This window comes from Phyllostomus hastatus, unplaced genomic scaffold (genome assembly GCF_019186645.2).
Source record: "Phyllostomus hastatus isolate PE091 unplaced genomic scaffold, TTU_PhHast_1.1 phas_scaffold_12, whole genome shotgun sequence".
Lineage (NCBI taxonomy): Eukaryota > Metazoa > Chordata > Mammalia > Chiroptera > Phyllostomidae > Phyllostomus > Phyllostomus hastatus.
The window spans coordinates 11487023-11510959 of record NW_025334007.1 but is presented as its reverse complement, the minus strand read 5'-3'; the positions used below and the strand labels follow the sequence as shown (position 1 = coordinate 11510959).

The window sequence follows — 23937 nt, the reverse complement described above, 5'->3', positions numbered from 1 at the left end:
GTAGGCAAAATTGTGAAGCTGGCAGCTCTTGTATATCACAACCATGTATAATCTGGCTATACTTCCATTGCTTTAGACCACTGATTTTCAACTGGTGTGCCACAGCAAGAACTTTTAAAACAGGCAGTACCTGACTATGTAGTCAGGGGCACTCACCTCTTTTCCCTTAGATTATCAAACCAAAAAATGACAACAGCTAACACAATAATAACCATCTGATATGAATGAATTAATGTTATACCTATTTTTTGCCAGATTGGCAGAAAATACATTTTTTGGTGTGCTGCAGAATTTCAGTAATTAGTTTATGAATGCCATGAGATGAAAAAGGTTGAAAACTGCTGCTGTAGATATTTGCTACCCCAAGACCCTGTGTTCAATACCTTCAAGCTATGTATTAGAATTCATCCATTTATTCATTTAAACATTTATTTATTGAGCACCTAATACATGCTAGGCATTCTTTTAGTGCTTGAGACATACAATAAACAAAAAAGGCTAAAATCTCTGCTGTTTCGGGGAGAGCCTTAATAGTAGTAACAATAATGATTATTATTGTTCATGTTAGAACACAGTACATACCATGGTAAAAAAAGGTATTATGTTGGGTAACAGGGATCAGAAGTGCAGGAATGGAGAGTTTGCAATGTTAAAGAAAGGCATCAGGGCAGGTTTTACTGAAAAGATTCTATTGGAGCAAAGACTCAAAGGAAGTGAGGGAGTCAACCACCTTGAGGAACAGCATTTCAGACAAAAGGACAAGCCAGTGCGAAGGCTGGTGTGGGAGCACACATGGAAATGGCTGTCTCTGGATCAGAGAGCGCATGAAGGAGAGGAAGAGAAGAACAAGTCTGGGAGAGGACTAAAACTCAGGCCCTTCTCATGCTTTCACTTCTTTTTGATTGCCCGCCTAGTCCTTAATGAAAATGTTTCGGATCTATGACATACTATCTTAGGTCCATTTGTTTTTGTTAGAAGGCAATTCAGATTATGAGCCAGGTACTCTGCTGGGTGTTAGAGATACTAAAATAAACATTATCTGCCCTCTAGGAATTTACCTAGGATTTCAAAGATTTATTATTGGATTAAATACCTGTTGAGACATGACCCCTGATAGATAAAACAAAGTCAATTCAGTTAAAAATACATAATTTTAGGAATTCTATAAATAGTGTTATTTCAGATATCACAGTAAAATGGCAGAAGAAAAAGTCACACAGAAAGCCACCTTGTTTGTTTCTTGAGACCAACAAAAGGTCTGTAGGTTCCCTCTTAAATGGTCTTTTAAGATTTGCCCTTTAATGGAAAAAAATTGACAATGTTTTTTTTTTTCATGTTGAGAGGGAAAGAGTACAATTTTGTTCTTAAAATGTAAAAGAGATTACAGAAAAGAAACTGAAATCAATGCTGTCTATTGCATTATAGAAAACCTAATGGTGTAACATGCTAACATTAAAAAACAAACTGCATGATATTAATTGATTTTAAAGAATGATTCAACATTTGGCATTATGCCCTGCCTTGTATACATAATTTCCTTTTCCTCCCCTCCCTTGAGTCAGGAAGTGTGTTCTTAAGGCATTTGTATTTTCTAAATTGTTTTGAATGTCAGAAAATATTTGTTGAAGCTTGAAGTAAAACATTTAAATATTCCTCGGTACAAGCCAATAAATATATTCTAACCATGGATATGTAACCATTTTTTTTTGGCTTAACATAAAGACTACAAATGAAAAAGGTATACTTTATTTACCTCTTAAAAGTAACTCAAAATTAATGTACCACTCCCTATACAGAACCTATAGTTCTATAATACAGCTTTTTACTTTAAGAAGCTATCTTAATTTTTTTAGATGATCAAGATACATTAAAATTATTTGGTTGGGACACATAATTAGGCTACTTATCCAAGCCATGGTGAAAAACCACATTTTAATTTATTCTAGATTACAATTCAAACAAATCCAATTTACTTGATTTGCTAATGAATGATAAATACGATCAGCATTTTTCATTTAACCAAATTCTGAAAAAGATTATTCCAAGCCAGCTTTTTATATCCATGTTTGAAAAAACAGTATTGCTGGTTCTCCAGACTAATATTCTCAATCACTGCCACAAAAAGCACAGTTTTCTCCCAATCAACACATTTAATTCTCTTTACAGAGCAGGAGGATAGCACAATTCTCACAGGAAAATATCAAGTTGATTTGGCAGGATTGTAGAGTAAATATAGTACAAATTACCATTCACTAATGCTTTGAAAACTGTGCTTATTCTAAGTTAGATAAAATTACTTGCTTAAAGTTACTTACATATAGTTGATTAAACACTTCACATTTTTAAAGGAACCGTTTTCAACAAAAATCTGATTTTAAGTTCTTGACTGTCTGCATTCTTTTATCCATCAAAATATTGCTTATATTATGGCAATCTCTTAAATATTAGTAAGTTCATAATTCTGTTCATGCCTGGTTTAACACTGAGAGTTATAGTTATCCGTTTTACTACACAAAATTACAAACACTAGCAAGATAAAAATTACTCCAGCTCTAAAAAGTCAATGTAAAAATAAACTTACTAAATATCCAGACTTGAAATGTATAATACTTGTAAATGGCTAACTTTTAGCAAATAGAAATATAATCCTTTAAAAGTGCTACAAAAACTGGTTTTGAATTTTGAAAAGCGTCTTAAAAGAACATATAAAGTAACTGTTTAATTAGTATAATTATACTTAGCATCAAGAAAAACATTTCAGTCTTTAATGAAGTTAAATAAAGCTTACCTGTATAGAGCGAACACGAAAAGACAGAAATTTAAACATGGCTACGAAACCATGATGGTGAGAAAAGAATTTCTGACCGTAAAACTTAAGTTAGAAAGGGAAGGCCAGGCCCCTGCAAAGTTTTCTCCTACCAGCTGTTCCGGCAATTAGAAAATTTCCTGTCAGGCGGGTCCTGAAATGCTAGAAAAAGAGGCCTGACAATTTTCCTGTGGTAAAAGAAAGGAGAAACAAATGGCGAGGGTACTAACGTAGCTGATAGGTAGAGAGGCCAGAACAGGAAACCAAAACAGATTTGCTGATAGCAAAATCCTGTTGTATAGTTCTTGACTCCTGGTTCCCAGAAATCCAGTGAATTTTCACAACCAGTGACGTGAACATTATTTTACTTCTGAACCCTGAGAAATGCCAGTATTTCTTAACTATGTGACTCCTTAAAAGTAACTGAAACTAGCCAGCACTATTAAAAGAAGTCATTAATGTACATGTGAAATTTTATCCTTTGCAATGTTTATACACAGAATCCAAAGCATAGTCTCAAGACTACTTTAAGACTATATATAGCCATGTCATGGGCGTTCCCAGTCAATGAGAAAGAGTTTTGTAGCTATAGGAAGAAAATGACCACATGCAAAAGAAACTTTTTGATTGTGTGATGTAAGGACATATTCTTCCTATCTTAAGTGAAAGTAAATTACATTTACATCCACATTTGTTATAAACATCAATTATCAACCAAGTTAAAAATTTCACAGCCCATAGCTAAAACTCACATTCCTAGTTGATAAAAACTGAATAAAAATTGCAATCACTAGGTTATTCCTGAGCAAACGGAACCCTTACTGAACAGGCCAACCTGGAAAAGTAGGGGTGAAGCTACCCTTCAATCCCTTATTCCATAATCTCATCCTTTAGGAGCTTCTAGAAGTTCTTCTAACGCATTTTTGCTTTGGGAAATATTTTTTTTTCAATTATACCAAGATAATGGTGTTTAAACAAAACCAAAGGACAGAGCATTGAGGGCTGTGGGGGAAATGTGGTACTTAATGTACAGCTCAAATATGTGGAACCAACAAAACCCTCAAGCATTAATCTACGCTGCCAATACAAATTTAATAAAACTACAACATTTTCAAAACCTAAAGAGCTTCTGAAAACACCATGAACAAGCCGCTCACTTTCTGGATGAAGGCGTGTATTTGATGATGGAGCTATCTATAATGGCAGCTCAGTTCAGCACTCCTTTATTGAGCAAACATTCGGGTACCCATTAGGTGCAGGCTTTAGTAGTGCTTAGTTATTTTTAACTTCATTTGAAACAATTTTGTTAGACTGTATTGTGACAGCTGTCATATCAGCGTGCATTTAAAAATAACTTACCAAAATTGGTGAATTTGTGTGCAGCCATTTTAATGTTGAAGATGGAAGAAAACATGCACCATTTTTGGCAGATTATGCTTTATTATTTCAAGAAAGGTAAAAACACAATTGAAACACACACACAAAAAAAAGATTTGTGCAGTATATGGAGAAGGCGCTGTGATTGATAGAATGCGTCAGAAGTGGTTTGCGAAGTTTCTTGGTACTATTGACATTTTGGCCAAATAATTCTTTGCTGTGGGGCTGTCTTATGCATTGGAAGATGTTTAGCAGCACCCCTGGCCTCTACTCATTAGAAGCCAATGGTGGCAGATAGCCAACATGCTCAAAATATCCAAATCAATAATGTTATTGGTGAAAACGAAACATGTGTCTTTAATTTTACGGGAAAAAAAAAAACTAATGGATTTTTTGGCCAACCCAATATAAATGACCTAATGGAAAGTAAAAAATAAAAAAAATTTCTCAAGCCCTGACCAGTGTGGCTAAGTTGGTTGGAGCATAGTCTAGTAACTTAAAGGTGGTGGGTTCAAGTCTCAGTTCAGGTGCATACTATTCCTGGTCTGGGTGCTTATGGCAGGCAACCAATGTTTCTCTCTCACATTGATATTTCTCTCTCTCTCTAAGAGTAATGAAAAATTCCTCGGATGAGGAATAAAAAAATAAAAGAAAAATTTCTCAAGTAAAAAGAAAATCTTATGTAAGTAAATACATCAGAATCAAATAGAGTCCAAATATCCAAAATAAAACTTTGAAATGTGCCTGGGAAACTGTGCATTTCTCTTGATTAAAAATGTAAACCTAAATTTTTCAGCAAGTACAGCACTTAGAAAGTTTACCATCAGAACACAAACCCTCCCATCTCCCAAAAAGAATTACATTAAGACTCCTCAAAATGTTGCAAAAGGGCTGTGAGGTTGACTGTCCAGAAGAAGCAAACATCATGGTTATTGCACAATAGATTAAGACATACAAAACAAAATAGATGTGTCTCTGTATGGAGCAGTCATCCACTTTATTCAAGTAATACTTGTGAACAGGAGCAACCAAACAACCTTTTTTGGAATTTAAAGGATTAGTCTAAATTGGCTTTAGTGACTACTGATAGATACTCAGGTTAACAAGTCACAATTTGCTATGCATTGTGCCTTTTAACATTAGTTCTATGATAATGAAGCAATGTTTCAGAGAGCAAAATCTGACATAAGTCTTCCTGAGTTGAAATGATACCTTAATTAAAACAGCATAAAACTTCCAGTAAAGATGGAGGTGTTGAAAAGCTTCACCTCCTTGCACAACCACAGAAAGAATCACAACTAGACCTCAAAGCAAATGACATTCACAACTGTGAGAAAATCAAGCTGTATGGAAGCCTGACAACCAAGGATTTAAAGAAGCCACATCATCCTGACGGGGCAGAGATGCAGAGATGGGAAGAGTGGCATGGAGATGCGATGTGGCACAAGAGGTGGCAGTGCCAGAATGGATGGTCCCACATTCACATGTGGTAGATAAAAGTCTGGAAGGATACCTTGGGAGTGAGCAATCCTAGACCCATGCCTGACTGCATGGCCCAGAGTTCCAGTGCCAGGAAGATAAATTCCCATAACTTCTGGTTATAAAATCAGTGGGGGTTGGGGCGCCAGAGGAAACTGCTGGATTTTCATGAGATTCCACTTAAAGGGCCCGCCTGGACTTAAAAAGTACCTAGAACCACCCTCTCTGGGACTCAACACCAGGACAACAACTTGAAGGGCACTAGTCATAAAGGGCGAGTGCTAGGCAAACCTCCAGAAGCCAGACAGTGGCATGGTCCCTTCTCTGAGCCCTTCCCCCACACAGAGCCACAAAGCAGTGAAGCAGGTTGTCCTGCCCTGGTGATTACCTAAGGTTCCACCCCACACAATTTACAGGTGCCTTTTCTATAATGGGCCATGCTACTAAGACAGAAAATCAAAGCAGCTCTACCTAATACACAGAAACAAACACAGGGAGGCTGCCAAGTTGAGCAGACCAAGAAATATGGCCCAAATGAAAGAACAGAACAAAACTCCAAAAAAAAAAAAAAAAGAACTAAACAAAATGGAGAAAACCAACCCATCAGATGCAGAGTTCAAAACGCTGGTGATCAGGATGTTTGAAGAACTCATTGAATACAGCAACAAAATAAAAAAGAGCCAGGCAGAAATGAAGGTTATACTAAGTGAAATAAAGAAAAATCTACAGGGAATCAACAGTACAGGACATGAAGCTGGGATTCAAATCAACAATTTGGAACATAAGGAAGAAATAAGCATTCGACCAGAACAGCAAGAAGAAAAAAGAATTCAAAAAACAGAAAACAGTGTAAGGTGCCTTTGGGACATCCCCAAAAGTACCAACATCCAAATGACAGGGGTACTAGAAGAAGAGAAAGAGCAAGAAATTGAAAACTAATTGAAAAAGTAATGAAGAAACCTTGCCTAATTTGGTGAAGGAAATAGACATACAAGTCCAGGAAGCACAGAGTCCCAAACAAGTTCGACCCAAAGAGGACCACACCAAGACACATCATAATTAAAATGCCAAACATCAAAGATAAAGAGAGAATCTTAAAAGCAGCAAGAGAAAAGCAGAGACTTACCTATAAAGCAGTTCACATAAGACTATCAGCTGACTTGTCAAAAGAAACTTTGCAAGCAAGAAGGGACAGGCAAGAGGTATTTAAAGTCTTGAAAAGCAAGGACCTACAATCTAGATGACTCTACCCCGCAAAACTATCATTTAGAATGGGAGGGCAGACAAATTGCTTCGTAGACAAGGTAAAGCTAAAGGAGTTCATCATCACTAAGCCATTATTACATGAACTGTTAAAGGGACTTATTTAAGAAAAAGAAGAGAATCAAAACTATGAACATTAAAAAGGCAACAAACTCCCAGCTATCAACAACTGAATCTAAACAACAACAACAACAATAAGAAAAAACTAAGCACACAAGGAACAAGAACAGGAACAGAATCATAGATATGGAGATCACAAGGAGGGTTATCAGCTGGGAGGGGGAACCGGGGACAATGAGGGAAAAGGTGCAGGGATTAAGAAGCATAATCGGTTAGGTACAAAATAGATAGGGGGATATTAAGAATAGCATAGGAAATGGAGAAGCCAAAACACTCATCTGCACGACCCATGGACATAAACTAAGGGGCAGGGAGGGCTGGAGGGAAGGGGGGTACCAGATGAAGGGGGGCAAAGGGGGAAAAATTATAATTGAAAAATTGTAAGGGGGACAACTGTAATAGCATAATCAATAGAATATGTGTATATATATTTTAGAAACAGCATGGTACTACTGTATAAAAGATAAACAGAGAGACAGAAAAGAATACATGTGACACTTTACATCTGAGGGAAATCTTAGGACATCTGGCTACCTGTTTGGAGAATACAGAAGCCATAAAACAAAATATTGATATAGATTTGATTATAAAACTCAAAACTTCTCTAATCAAAAGGCACCATAAACAAAATCGAAAGATTAGCTCATGTGACTAGAATCCCTTATAATTTTGTTACAACTCTCTCAGGACTTAGCAACTCCTTTATTTGGGTGTTAGCTATCACTGAACCAGAATTAAAGCTCTTAAGGCCCTTTGGTACATTGCTTATGGCATTTATTACCATTTGAGCACATCTTATTGCCCCTACCAGATTTCTATTCAGAACAGGCACAGTACTTACCTTTGTATTCCCATAGTAAATAGCACATAAGAAACTGAAATAATGGCTTCCTGAATAAGTATCACATGCTGAAATCTGAAATAGACATTACTTGTGGGGTTGTGTGCATAAAACTAAATATTATTGTTCATACTTTTCCTGCCTCTAACTCTTTTTGAAAATTTATCTTATTATAATAAAATTTTTAGTTAGTTTTTCTTCATTTGTATACCTTACTGGTTTCATCTACCTTATTATTCAAACAGTAACTTTTATTATAAAATTGTGCATGTCACTCTGGCCAGTGTGCCTTGGTCTGTTGAAGCATTGTCCTGTAAAGTGACCTATAAATTGCAAGGTCATGGGTTCAATTCCCTGTCAGGGCACATGCTTAGGTTGCAGGTTTGGTTCCTGGTTGGGGTACCTATGAGAGGCAACCAATCGATGTTTTTCACATCAAAGTTTCTTTTCCTCTCTCTCTCCCTCCCTTCCCCTCTCTCTAAAATCAATAAGCATGCCCTCAGATGAAGATTTAAAAAAAAATTATGCATGTCCATTATGGAAAACCTAAAAAATAAAAATACACAAAAGGGAAAAAACAAGAGAGTAAAAATCACTATTTTGGTGCATTTTTTCCCAGTCTTTTTCTGTATATACACATGCACACATTTAGACTGTACTACATATATTATCACTTCTTTCTGTAAAGGGCCAAACAGTGAATGTTTTTGGCTTTGCGGGCCACGTGGTCTCTGTCAACTCTGCTGCTGCAGTGGAGAAAAGAGTGGGTGATATTGTGTTCCAATAAAACTTCATTTACAAAAACAGGAGACAGATTTTGGGTTTCCTTCACTGATCCCTGTTCTGTATTATTAAATAACCTCCAATGCATTATTCACAACTGCAGAGGATTCTACTATACAAATCCCCTGTGGTCAGGTATTTATCTTCTATACCATTGGGATGTCCCCATCCTTTGTGGACGTTGACAAGCATCTAGAAATACTATCTACGAGTGAAATTGCCTTGCTAGAAGCAGAGTTTGCAGTTTTTAATTTTTTTATCCTAACTTATTTGCCAAGTCATCCTCCAGAAACAATCTAAATAATGGCGGAATCACACTAAGACATCAGGCAGGGGCAAACTAAAGCCAGGCCAGGAAAGGGTCAAATCTGGTCATGCCGATCTCTGTTTACCTGTGAGCTCCTGCTGTTTTTGCCTTACACTGTCTACTGCTGACTTGAATAGTTGCTACAGAGACCATATGGCTCACAAAGCTATTAAAATATTTACTACCTAGCCCTTTATAGGCAAAGTTTGGTCTACAGCCCTCAAACAGAAAGAACAGCAGATGCAAAAGACCTGAGATAGGAATCAACTTAATGAATTCAAAACACAAAAGAAAGACCTCAGTGGCTGTAGAATGTAAACACTGAAGAAAGAGAAGAAGATGAGGAGGTAGGATGGGTCCATATTATATAAGGCCTTATAGATTATCAAGAAGTTTGGATCTGGATTTTATTTAAAGTGTAATGGAAAGCTAATCTTCCCAATTTTAGGCAATAGCATCATAACTAATCCCCTAAACCTTTTAAGTCCTTTTTGGCTCTTTCCTTTCTTATTTAATTTCCTTCCATTCATATTGATCCACCAACAAATTTTATCTCTGAAATTAACATCAAATCTATTTCTAGTTCCTCTGCTACACTCAGTACAAAGCCTCATCATCTAGTGCCATCCACTTTCCGATTTTCCCTGTGCAATCCCTTCTCTTCGCAGCAGCCTGAATAATCTTAAAACAGAAATCAGACTGGGTCGTGCTTCTAACTCAAATTCTTCAGTGGCCTCCCATTACAGAGCAAAACTCAAATTTCTCATAGTCTCTGGAGCATAAAGCAATCAGTTATAAATGCTACCTTGATCCCAATGGGAATATATTCACTAAATCATTCAAATATGATAATATTTGGCTTTAGACATGTTTTATCACGTTAAAGTCAGACTACTTCCTCTTTACTAAAAGCAGAATATTCAATTCTTATAAGAAAATTATGATCTACTCTTTTTATTATCTATTAATTTATTATCTATTAATAGAAGGATAGATAATTCTATCCTTTTTATTATCTATTAATATGGTCACTTAGTGTTTCTCCTTTGAGCTACCGATTTAATAACAGATCAGGAGATGTCCTAATATGCTTGTATTTCTGGGAAGAGCCATTGTTTTAATTTAAGTCTGTATCTGATTTGTAATTTTCTAGAATTTTTATATCTATATTCATAAATTAGCAGTTTCCTTTCTGTGTCAACTTTCATTTTTAGACCTATGTTAACTTTACAGAACAAACTAGAAGGCAATGAAAATTTTCTCTAGGTTTTGGGACAATTTAAAGGCCACAGGAATGATCTATCTTTTGAAAGTTTCAAACATTTCTCCTGCCAAATTATTGGGGGTTGGCACTGTAGTTGTGAGGGAGGGCTTGCTCTTTAGTAACTTAAATTTCTCCCTTGCTGTTGTTATAACTCCGTTTTTCTATCCTTTCCTAAATGATATCATTTAGATTTTCCAAAAAAACCCACATATTTAGAGAGACATTCATATTAGTATAGACTTACACTTAGTATTTTATTCTATTATTTATTTATTTATTTTTTAAAGATTTTACTTATTTATTTTTAGAGAGGGAAGGGAGGGAGAAAGAGAGAGAGAAACATCAATGTGGGGTTGCTGGGGGCCGTGGCCTGCAACCCAGGCATGTGCCCTGACTGGGAATCGAACCTGCAACACTTTGGTTCGCAGCCCGCGCTCAAACCACTGAGCTACACCAGCCAGAGCTTGTATTCTATTTTACATTAAACTTAATAAAAACTTTCAAGCATACATAGAAGTAGACAGAAGAGAGTAACGAACTCTGAAGTACACAGCATTCAGTTCTGACAATCATCAACTCATGTCCAATCCTGCTTCATACACTCACTCCCCCACTCCTATACTTCATTATTTTGAAGCAAATCCCAGACATTGTATCATTTTATCTGTAAATATTTTAGTTGTTATGGTGTTTTAATCTCCTTCCTATCTGTGGTTATATCTTATTTAGCTTTTCTAATGCTGTGCATTTGTTTTTTTCTCCCTGTTTTCTAATTCACTGATTTTGGAATTTATATTTAATTCCTTCCCCTTGCTTTTCATAGGTTTACTTTGTGGTTCTTTTTCTAAGTCCTTGGTTCCTTTATTTGAATTCTTGTTTATTAATATATTGTCTTTCAAGCATAATTCTAACAATATCATTAAGTGAGATACTACTATAGTCTAAGCACCACACTTTACATGAAATTATTTCAGTTAACTCTTACCACACTTAAGATACGTATTATTATCCACACTACAGATGAAGAAACTGAGGCTTAGAGAGAAGTTAAGGAAACTGCTACCCAAGTTTGCACTGTGATGTTGCTGGGAGTATAACCACGTAATTCTATCTGGGAAAGGAGTGTATATATGTATGGCCAGTGGCTGACTTATGTCAGAAACCATTAAGTGCTAAACCTTTAGAAAAGACCATAAAGGAAGACAGCTCAGTAGAGGGTCCACAGCAGAGTTTCTAAACACTGTTCTATACTATACATTTGTTTGGCAAAACCCCAGCCCTGGTCAAACCCAATTACCAACCATCTTCATGACTCCATGATGGCTGAATCCTTCTAAAGAAAAATCAACCTCTATGATAACAACTTAAAATTAATATGTTATTGACCAATTCCTTTGGAAACATTTTTATATGGATCATTAAATTTTTCAGATGCCAAAGGATATCCATTTAAGTACAGGAGAATTACTCCTGAGCACACATCCATCAGTAGATAATGTTATAAAGTGCTAAGGTTGTAAGGTTTTAAACTAGAAGTGGGAAAAAAGTTTCATGATCATCAACCTGAACCAAAAGGTAGTGGCTTCTGAGAGCACCAAGAGGGGTTGCTTCTAAGGCTCTGTCTCAAGAGAAAGCTTGTTATGTTCCACTCACAATATCTCCCATGAGCATGGAGAGAGGGCAAGGCGGTGGCAGTAGCAACATCCCAGGTGCCCTCTTGAAGTAGCAGTACCCCCTAACTCACAGGTGGCAAACACAAGGCCCACAGGCCAAACCCGGCCCGCCACCTTGTTTTATCTAGCCTGGCACCTTGTTTCTACCCAGTGGCAGTGCCAAGCTCCTTGCCCCTAGTTAAGGAGCAGTTACATGTATACAGTCCTAAAATTACATTCGGCCCTTTGAAGGCAACTGTGAGGCTGATGTGGCCCCCGGTGAAAATGAGTTGACACCCCTGCCCTATGTGGTATTGCTCATCTCCCTATCCACACATTTTTTTTTGCTTAGACCAATGTTCTCGTTACTAAGTCATATTTGTCTAAAATGGCTTAAATTAGAAGACTCATTTAGGTAAAGGGATTATAACTTTCAATATGCCAGTATTGCAGACTGACTCAATAAAACATTCATACTTGAACATAACTTAATCAAATCAGCTTGCTCTCTTTCCAATTATGGATTAGATCACTTGAATTGAAAAAATAGGTATTGTGATAAATAGACTGGAGTAGAGGAGAAGCAATTTTGGATCAGAGGCACCATATGAGTTAGGCAAACCATGATTTAAAAAAAAGAGGGGGTTTAAATTTTTTTAAAAGCTCTTAGGTATGAAGGAAAGGAACGCTAGGAAGTGAAAAAAGGCCCTCAAAGAGAGCACAAAGTGTAGCAAAAGAAACCTTACATGCTTGGAAATTCTACCTATTATAGAGATGCTCTATTTAATGCTACTATACAGTGCTAATTATAATGCTATTTTTCAAGAATATTTTCCTTTGTGGTATATACTCAATTCTACTAGAGTATATTTTTCCCATGCTCTGAGTGCTAAAATATACTCTCAGTCAATGAGAATTAGAACAGACAATACTATATATACACTGGCAATTTTCAACTGGCGTGCTGCAAGAATTTTTAAAACATGCAATACCTGACTATTTTTTCAGGGGCATTAACCTCTTTTCCCTTACATTGTCAAATTGAAAAATGACAACAGCCAACACAATAGCTGCCCAGTGTAAAAGAGTCAAAATTATACCTACTGTTTGTCAGATAAGCAAGAAATCTACTTTTTGGTGTGCCACAGAATTTTAGTAATTAGTTTGTGTGCCATTAGATGAAAAAAGTTGAAAATCGGTGCTCTACATAGTCAGTAAGTGCCATTAATGTACCACTCCACAAACGTTCCCTGCCAATGAGCACTCTATTGTGCTTTCCTGTGTTGAATGGGGTCTTTAGTCTATTGACAGCTCTGCTAGGGCTTTGCTTTCTGTAGTTTATTTGGTATTTGAGCCATGATGACTGCAGGAGGTGTTCAAGTTATGTGCTGGACTCATGACTACGAGTATCATTTTGGATCTTCAAATGCAAGTTTTAAACAAGGCACTGCAAGTGTACTCCGGCCTGTGTCCTTCATAGGGTGCTGCTCCTTAATTTGGCATTTGAGGTCATCTATAATCTATGCTCACTTTATCTTTTTAAACAAGGTTTCTACAATCCTTGACAATCATGCTTGTGACTATGATACAAGCGCTACAGAGTTACAAAGACTGAGTTGATATGTACAGTGTTTAGGACTATAGTAATATAATATTTACAAAGTTGTTGCTATGACCAATTAATGTATAAATGGTCATTAGAAAGACAGATAGAGGTAACAGAAGGATCAAAGGACCAAGTTAAGAGAAAGTCCATCATTTCACAATTTTGTCTGAGGCCAGGCCTATTGTCGCCACAAAACCACTACTACCCTAATTCCTAAGGGGCCTACTTTATCCCTGGTGAATAGCCTGAGAGAGCAGGATCCGCCTCTGGAAGGAAGAGGACAAGAAAATTAACACTTACTGGGCTCTTACTTTGTGCTAAGTGTTTATTTACCTCCTTTAATACTCAAGCCCCTGAAGAATCTTCACTTGTACAAGAACCACAAAGAGAATAATTTCCCACAAAGCAAGAAACTGCTTTAATGATTCTTAGATGAATATGGAGACCTCAACAGTCAAGACTCCCTACTGCTCCAGCATGGATTATGCAGAGCATAGAGTTCTCTGGCCAGCTGACAAAGGATGGCAAATTCTGGAGCCCAGGAAGCTTGAGATGCTGCTACACAGCGTTCTACTTTCTGCTAGATAGTCTTTTGCCACAACCCCACCAAAATAAAGAATAAAAATATTCAACTCTCCAGCAGGGAAATAAGAACAAGACAGTGGCTGGCGCAAGTTAACTGGTAAGAAATTCAACTAATTAGACATAAATATAGATTAATATGCAAACATTCCTGGGGAGAAAGATGGGAAAAGGTGATGACTATCTGTTATATTCCGGAATGAACCAATTTAATTCAGTAAATTTTCTTATATGTTTATGAGATACATGGAGGAAATAAAAGTTTTTAGTTCAGGCACAGGAGGAAGGCAAGAAAAGATCAAACCTTTAGAAAGCCAGAAGAAAGGAAAACAGCATTAACATTCCAAAGATGAAAGAGAAGTGGATCTAGGATATGGGAAGGAGTCAGACAGCAGTGCAAAGAATAAAGGGAAGAGAGGAAGAGATGAAGTACGAAGAAGGGGGAAATGCAGCCAAAATAAAAGGGCCCTGGTGCAAACAGAAGCCAGAGAACATGTTCAAGAGACATCACAGGGGCAGCTCCACCATTCAGCAGGCGGCTTTCACTTGATCTCCCTATTTCCAGCCCAGTGTCTCACCCCACTTCCTACTATGCCTGGGGTTTCCCAAGCCTGGAGCCTCTCTGGTTCATTTTTTTTTTCCTCCGAAATACCTTCTGTCTCCTCCAGGGGTAGGAGACAGGAGAAAGTGGAGGTTCTTTATATAGACATTCAACTAATCTGTCTTTTTAGCCCTGTGCTGTATCTCCACTTGCTATAGTACCTGGTGACCTCATTCTTAAGCTCTTCTGGGGCTTTGGGGGCTGGGAATAAGGCTTGCTTTCTGCTGATATACTCATCTAAAAGCACTTAGGTCCTGTAACTTCTTCTTGTTATGACTCTTTTATTTGCTTTTTATATTTCTACATTGTGGTTCAGTTACAGAAGTCTTCTAATTTCAAAGACCACATTTCTGTTTCTTATTCCCCTTATTATTTTCAGTGATAATTTCCCAGAGGAGAAGAGAACAAAAACAGCTTTATCTTGTCATTTTAAAACTAAAAGTTGTCCTTGTATGCTTTTGTGTCTCCAACAACCTAACAGAGTTGTTGGCACTCAACAGACATTCATTAACTGTTTGGCTAATGAATGATTAGATGCAGTTACAGACTAAGCTGCTGTAACAAAAAGACCTCAAAATACAATGACTCAAACAAAGTAAGTGCCTATTTTTCTCTCATGGAATACTCCATAAGTAAGAGGGTAGGTTAGGGTAAAGAGGTGTCACTATATAATTAGGCCATTAAAAGACCCATGTTTCTTCTCTCTTGTTACTTTCCACTTTGTGGGGAAAAGCTATGGTCAAAACTGGCTAACCATTACACTCTGCATTCTAGCCCATGGAAAAGGAGCTATAACATACAAAAAAGCCTTCCAGTTGACAAGTCCCATACATATTATTATTTCATAGGTTCTATAGGCCAGGAATCTGGGCCAACAAACATCAGCTTGGAAGAGATCCTTCTCCACGTTCAGATGAGACCCCACCCTGGCCAACTGCTTAACTGCAATATGTGAGAGACTGATCCAAAGAACCTAGCTAAGATGCACACAGGTCCCTGGGCCACAGAAACTGTGAGATAATAAGTATACGTTGTTTCAGTCTACTAAATTTGAGAGAATCTGTTATGCACCAAATAGATAACTAATGTGACATCTCAACTTTATTTAATTATCAGTAACTGACAAAATGAAAACTTAATTGTACATTGAAGGCAAATATAATTTAAAAGTATAAAGCTTACATATATTTTGATAATGTTTTAGGTTTAATACCATTAAAGAAATATTAAATATTAGGCTTTTACCTTATAGTAAAACCCAACTCCTACAATCTGCTCAACAAGTTCATCCACACTGCTGGTAATGTCTTAGTCCTGTACCTTTTCACCCTATCTCTAGAAAGCAGTTTTCTTCCACAGGTAAATGTTACTAATGCTGTGAATACTCTGAGGAAAAGTATGAGCCATATAATATTGCAATAGAAAACGCTTTGATTTTAGACTAGAGAGAATAAAAAATCTGAAGGTTGTTCTTCTAAAGGAGTTGTTACATGAAGGAAAAGGGTACTTGGTGGCAGAAATATCAAGAGTAACACTTAATGATTGTTTCTTTTATAGATTTTATTTATTTATTTTTAGAGATAAGGGAGGAGGGAGAAAGAGAGAGAGAGAAACATTGATGTGCAAGAGAAACATCAATCAGTTGCCTCTCGCACGCTCCGGACTGGGGACCAGGCCCACAACCCAGGCATGTGCCCTAACTGGGAATCGAACTGGTAACCTTTCAGTTTGCAGGCTGGAGCTCAATCCACTGAGCCACACCAGCCAGGGCTGATTGCCTTTACATTTGCTTAAATGCTAATAAATGCATACTATAGGCTAATGAAGTAAAATGCTTCAGATGGCTTGGGAGGTACAAAAATCTAGACCAAATGTGAAGGTAGCCTTGGGCACTAGGCCCCATGCCCAGGTCCCTTTGCTAGCCAGAACACAATTCATGTCTTCATTTAATTAACAAGCATTTATTGGGGTGCTGGATATAAAACATGGAATAAGTCAGGTACGGCCACTGCCTCATGCAGCTTACAGTTTAGTGGGAAATATAAACAAGATAAAAAAGCAATGGAATCTAGTGTGGTGTTGCCATTTAGGGTATGCATAGACTGCTGCGGCAGCACAGAGGAAAAATACTGAACTCAAGGTGAAAATGGAACTGATAATTGTATCAGAAAGATGTCTCAGTTTAAAATGATATCAAAACTTGGATCTGAAGGATGATCAGGAATTAACTGGAATGGGGTGGTAAGGGGAAAAAATTCTGGGAGAAGGAATACTGCCTCTGAAGTCCCAGAGGCAAAATAGAACCTGATACATTTGAGTGACTGGACTTTCGTTAGAAGGTAGAGGTGTGTGGCTGTAGAGGAAATGCAAAGGCCTTATTACACAGGGCTGGTAGGTAACCCTGCAGAGTGTGGGCTTTATTTAAAGGGAGCACAAAACTATTAAAGGGTTCTAAGAACAGTACAATAATCTCACTCCTCCATAACTGACATAATGTTCATGAAAATTTGTTTGGTTTCTGAAAAATTAACTTTTCCAAGATGTTAAAAAGCATGTAGAAACATAATTTTTTAATATACTAGCAATAATCACATGGAAGACACAGTAGAAAAGAAATCCCACTTACAATATAATAAAATATCTATGAATTATCTTAATAAGAAATACACAAAATTATATGTTAAGAAACCAGAAAATTTTGATAAAGGCTATAAAAGAATATCAGAATAAATAAATGCCCTTGGATGTGAAGACCCAATATTAAAATAATTTTCTTCAAGCTAACTTATAAGTGAAATGTAATTCTGATAGAAAATTTCAGTAACTTTTTCAGGAGTACTTGATAAATTGATTGTTAAATTTATTTGGAAGATGTATAAGACTGCAATTTTGAAAAGTAAAAAAGTAGGAAGGCTTGCCTTGCCATCTATAAAAAATAATAAAAGTAACTGAAATTGTATATGAAGTCAAAACCTGCAGAAGTGTTGTAGGTTGAACTGTGTCCCCCCAAAAAGGTATGTTCAATATTCTCTATGCTGTATTTTACATGATACCACACTGGGGTGACCTCTCTGTAAGGTACATAAATGTGTAATCACTATGCCATATACTTGAAATCAATATTGTATCTTAGTTATAATTTAAAAATAAAATTTAAAAAACTGTTGAAAAAGTATGCTCAAGTTCTAATCCCCAGAACCTGTGAATGTGAACTTATTTGAAAATGGGGTCCTTCCAGATATAATAATATTAAGATGAGGTCAAACTGGAGTAGGGTGGTTCCTAATGCAATGACTGGTGTCCCTAAAAGAACAGGAAAGTTTTGAAGAGACACACACGGAGAATGTCACGTTGACAGAGGAGGTAGAAACTGGAGTGATGCATCTACAAGCCAAGGAACACCAAAGACTGCTTCACTGGAACCTGGAAGAGGCAAGGAAGCCTCCTCTGGCGCCTCGGGGAGAGCATGGCTCTGTCAACACCTTGATTTCAAACTTCTAGTCTTCTGGACTGTGAGAGAACAAATTTCTGTTGTTTTACACCACCCAGTTTGTGATCATTTGTTAGGGCAGCCCTAGGACACTGATACCAAGGGTGTCTGACAATTTTATATTGCCATACAATGCCATACAATTTTATATTGTCATACAATGATAAAAGAAGGATCTCAAATGGATGGGAATGATGGGGTTTTATTTATTCAATAAGTAGAGATTAGGACAACAGGTTATTTATTTGGAAAGGAAGGTTAGATTTCTGTATCACAACAGGTGCTAAAATTCCAAGTAAATCACAGATCTAAGTGCAAAAAATAAAACCACAAAACTGGTAGATGAAAATGTAAGGGAATATTTTTATAACGTTGGTGCAGGGAAAGAGTTCTAACCAAAACATAAAACCCAGAGGCCAGATCCAATGACTTTTAAAAATGAAAACTCCTATATATATACAACATAATCAATGTTAAAAAATAGGGAGAAAATATTTGCAAGATACTTTACAAACATGGAGTTAATATCCAGAATAGATACAGAGATAATACTGATCACAAGGAGACAAGTAACCCCAAAGAAAGTTGGACAAACACAAATATACAAAAGCCAGTAATATGTGGATACTCAACTTCACTAATAGTCAAATGAGATGCAAGTTAAAATGAGAAAGTATTCTTTATTTAGAGTGGCTCAAACTAAAAATAATTTTTTTGTTTTAAAGATTTTGTTTATTTTTAGACAGAGGGAAATGGAGGGAGAAAGAGAAGGAGAGAAACATCAATGTGTGGTTGCCTATTATGTACCCCCTACGGGAGACCTGGCCCGCAACCCAGGCCTGTGCCCTGACTACGAATTGAACCAGTGACCCTTTTGTTCGCAGTCCAGCACTCAATTCACTGAGCCACACCAGCCAGGGCAAAATAATTTCTGATAATATTCAATGTTGAATATCCTGTTTGACCATACCCTATTCTACACTGGAATTAATTTTTGGGTTGGAGGGCAATTTGGCAGTATCTACTGAGATTTAAATGTTCAAACCCTGTTTTCCAGCACATCCTTTTCTAAGGCTATATTCTAATGAAACACAAGTTTATAAAAATAAATAGGGGAAAATTACAGTAGTTTTCAGACTGTAAGACACCCCCCCTCCCATTTGGGAGGAATAATGGTCATTAATGCTGCTGTTGAGTTCTGCTTACATTTATGTTGGTGAAATATTATGTTATTTATGTTATTAAATATTTTACCACATTTTTTTGCTTCAAAATCTTTTTCCTATTTTCCTCCTCTAAAACCTAGGTGTATCTTATGGTCCAAAAAAAATGGTACATTAAGTATAGGACATGCATAATATAGATTATATAACCATTTAAAAGATGTAGATCCATATTTTCTGTCTTAAAAGATGTTTAAGACATTAAGTGAAAATAGTAAGTTGCAGAATATATGTATTTTGTAAATATCAACAATAATTGTCCTATGCATAGAACAAAAAGAAAATAATACCTGAGCTGCGAACAATTGTTATCTTGCAGAGGAAGACAGTTTATTAACTTGCCTCTAATAAATCTATGGCTAGTTTGATTTTTTTATTTTTTAGATTTTATTTATTTATTTTTAGAGAGAGGGAAAGGAAAGGAGAGAAACATCAATATGTGGCTGCCTCTTGTGCGCCCCCTACTGGGGACCTAGTCCAAAACCCATGAGTCCTGACTGGGAATCCAACTGGTGACCCTTTGGTTGGCAGGCTGAAACTCAAATCCACTGAGCCACATCAGCCAGGACTAAATTTTTCAAAAAACTAATAAGATTTAAGGTACTAATAAAAAACTTTCAACAATATAAAAGCAATTGTTTTTCATTCTCTTAAGATCAGTCTTGTCAGTTTTTTAAAAATGTCACTGGCATATTCAAGAATGCATTTTGGTAAAATTCATGTGGAAGCATCAATAAATTTTGAATACCATAAAATTGTCATTTTACTCAGCTTAAAAGTAAGAATACTTATATTTTATGGTATCTGATTTATCTATATCTCTTATTATACAATATTTTACTTACAGTTTGTGGATTAATCTCCTCCTCTCCCATAGGTTCATCCATAATTTGCTGTCCATTCTGCGAAAAGCACAGCAAGTAGAAAGTTACCAAAACAGATCTCACATCAGTTAAAGTTAAATGAAGGCAGACAAAACAAATTCATACAGGAGTATTTTCACCCCTGAAGGGTTCTAATGAAGTACAGAACAACCATATAAGTATGCAGTTGCCAATTTGCAATAAGCTGTGCTTCAAAAGTTAATATGTAAATTGTTTATTTTAAACTATAAAAACACTTTTCCATGGAAATGATATAATAAATGATAATTACCTTTCCAGGGGAACCCTTGAGTTTATTTTAATAGTTAAATGCATTACAAATGGTCCTATTCAAACCTCATCAAATTGCATTTACAATACTTTGTATGGGAAAACACATTCTAAATTCCAACTCCACTGATAATTAATCAGAGCAACTGATTAATTATTTTGGGGGAAAATTAAGCTAGTCTCTACATCAAAATAGATTCCAGATAGACTGAACATTTAAATGTCAAAAATAAAATTATACAAGTATTAGAAGAAAATACAGGTGAATAATACTTAGGGGGTAAGGAGGATGGAAATCATAAAGAAAAAAGTGACATTTGAATCCATAAAAGTTTAAAACTTCTGCCAGACACACAAAAATTAATTACAAAGAGAAATAAAAACAACATATGACAAAGGGTTGGTATCTTCAATACATAAAGAGCTTTGTTTTACAAACCTGTAAGAAAAAACGATGGACCTCAACAGAAATGAGCAATAAAGGAAAAAAGAGTTCAGCCTTAGTGCTAATCAAGGAAATGCATTTAATTGAAAGATACCTTTGCCTTTCAAATTGGTAATGATTTACAGAAAAAGTAACACCAAGTGCTATTATGGGGAAAAGAGTACTCAGGATAAACTGCTGGAGAAAGTGTAAATCAGCTCAACCTTTCAGGAAGGCAATATAAGTCTGTACTTAAAAAAAAAAAAGAAACAAATGTTTGAAATGGCCCATCACTTTGATTTATTTTTTAAAACAATGGACAAGTGTGCAAAGATGTACATACATACAAGAATGCTCACCATAACTTTTTCCAAAAAAGAACTTCAAATTGGAAATCTAAATTCCTACCAATAGAGAACCAGTTAAATATATTTGGTACATCCACATTATGGAATACTATGCAGCCATTAAAAACGATGATAAAGATGTAAATTTATTGACATGAAAAGACAGTTGCATGTAATAAGTGAAAAAGCAGTTTACAAAACAATATGGATTGTAATGATCCCATTTTAGATAAATATATACATGATTCAATGTATATATTTCTATGGGAAAAACTCTGAAAGGATATACACCAAAATGTTAACAGTGGCTATCTCTGAGTGGTAGAATTTTAGACAATTTAAATTTTGTTTGTTTTTTGTTTGTTTGAATTTTCTAATGTGCCTATAATGTCTTCAATGAATATGTATTATTTGTGTAATTTAAAACAAAATAAAACCAGAGTCAGGAACATATAGCATCTTCTCTAGTTTCCTTACTTGAAAAAGAGGTGAATTCGCTTGACTACTTGTTAATTCAACAAATGCACAAGAATCTAAGCTAACCATCTTTGAAGCACTATCAACTGGAAAATAAAAGGTAAACCATCCATTACCCTATAGCCCACATGAGGCATCTGCTCTGAAATATGAACTCCTCTCTCTACTCTCTCCATTCCTACTTATTCATCCATTCATCCATGTATTTCATTTCATTCATGCTGTGTTCTAGGCACCAAGTTGGAGGTGAAAGGTTAATAAAACACGGCCACCATTCCAGAGGATCTCACAAGTCTACTAACCCATAGAAAGGGTACCTTTCATTTTCAAACACTCACTGAGTATGTTCCTAAGTTAGGAAATGCCTATACAATATTATGAAGTACAGAAATGGTGCCAAAATGCAAAAAAAAGGGGGAGACAGGTATAAAATCTTTATTTTTCCAAGGTACTTTCAGAGGCCCATTTCTATGTTAAAGACTCAACTCTAAGATACATCTTTCCCCTAAAAGCTACAGCCATTTTTCAACTGAATACTGATTATCTTTACTCAGATATCCCAGATGAACCTAGAACTAGTTCTTAAGAACACTGGCTTTGGAGTCCGACATTTAGATCAGATTTCTGCTCTTGCACTAATTATGAAGCCTCAGGCAAATTATTTAAACTATTTTTGGAGCTTTAGTTTCTTCATATGGAAAGTGACAATTACAAAGACTTATCTTCAGAGAGCTGTAAAGACTAAATGACATAAATGATATAAAACCCTAAGCACAGTGCCTGGCACTTAGTAAACAATCAATGTTAACTGCTTTAATTTCGTCCAAAATTCAACACAATCACCTGCTCTGTGGCCCACCAACCTGCTATTTCTCCTATCTTTGCTATCTTAGTGAATGTTACCATCATTCATCTAGTAACCCAAAGTAGATTTGCTCATTAATTGTATACAGAGTTCTTTTTCTATTATAATCTGCTCAACAGCTCCCCTATTATTTGGCTTTCAGAACCCCTGGTCTAACTTGAGCTACACTTACATTTTTCATGGGAATATAATTTGAGAACCATCTACTCCTGGCAACTTTCATGTGTGTAAAACAAGAATCACAACTTATAACTCACTTTTTAAGGCAAACTGGTACAGTAGAAATAGCACTAAACTTGGAATTGGTGGACAAGGGGTAGGTAGAGTCCTAGGTCTGCCACTCATAAGCTTTATGTTTGGGGCAGTTCAGATTTTTTCCTATTATTTTTATCTGTTCAAAATGAGGATACGTGCCTTGCCTAGCCAATGGGTTATCCTTAGGCTGAAAACTGAGTTAACTCCTAAGAAAGCACTTTATAAACTGTAAAGAGCTATACCAATGCAAATTACTATTATTAAGGTGAGGTAAATTCATGAGGTTAAAATAATACTCCATAAAGTCCTTTTGATCTTAAAACCACAAAAAGTTTAAGGTTGGTAAGGGATCTTGAAGGTCTTCTGTTCCAAATATACATCATATGTTTCAGTTCTTTCTATCCCATTCTCATCTATATTTGAACACTATTAAGACAAGAATGCACTACTTCAGCAGGCAGCTGACTACACCATATCTCAGAAAAAGCTTTGGCTGCTAGAAAAAAATTCTTTACTATATAGTAACTTTCCTCAGTAACAAATTCCATTTAAGAGAGTTACTAATATATGATGGCTACCTTGCCTACACTATATCTGCAAAGTCACAGGAAGTAAATCTACAGCTATAACTACAAACCACTCCAATTGGGTCTGTTCTTTTCTAGATAGCTCAAGTTCCTTCAAACATTCCTTTTAGACAGATGAGACCATCTTCTTTCTGAGCATGCATCCAATTCTTCTTAAAGGGTGGTATACAGACTTGCATGAAATGAACATTCCAACCTTGATATGACCAATGCAGAGTAAATGACATATCACCTCTTCTGTCCTAGATAATAACCTATATTAATGCAGGTCACCTATGCAGTATTTTTGGAATGTCCAGAACACATTGCTGAGTCATACTTAGTTTTCTGCTGATTAAATCCTCATCTTCTTTATTTACATGGCAACTAAGCCATGTATTCTCTGCCTCATGAATAAAGCCTTATTTTAAAATTTTGCTTCATTTTTTTCCAGT

General features: G+C 36.1%; 1 protein-coding gene across 6 annotated transcripts in view; it reads right to left on the bottom strand.

The window, feature by feature from the left end:
* The window catches only part of RPS6KA3 (ribosomal protein S6 kinase A3), a 110106-nt gene that overhangs the window by 60184 nt on the left and 25985 nt on the right, over positions 1-23937 (bottom strand). For 5 of the 6 annotated variants that reach the window (XM_045855823.1, XM_045855822.1, XM_045855824.1 and 2 more), the window contains one exon: positions 20240-20296. In XM_045855823.1, the coding sequence (XP_045711779.1) occupies positions 20240-20281 (42 nt within the window). In that variant the 5' untranslated portion in view covers positions 20282-20296. Of the gene's footprint in view, positions 1-2788; positions 2925-20239; positions 20297-23937 lie in introns of those variants that run through there. The other variant, XM_045855826.1, reaches the window with a different exon arrangement.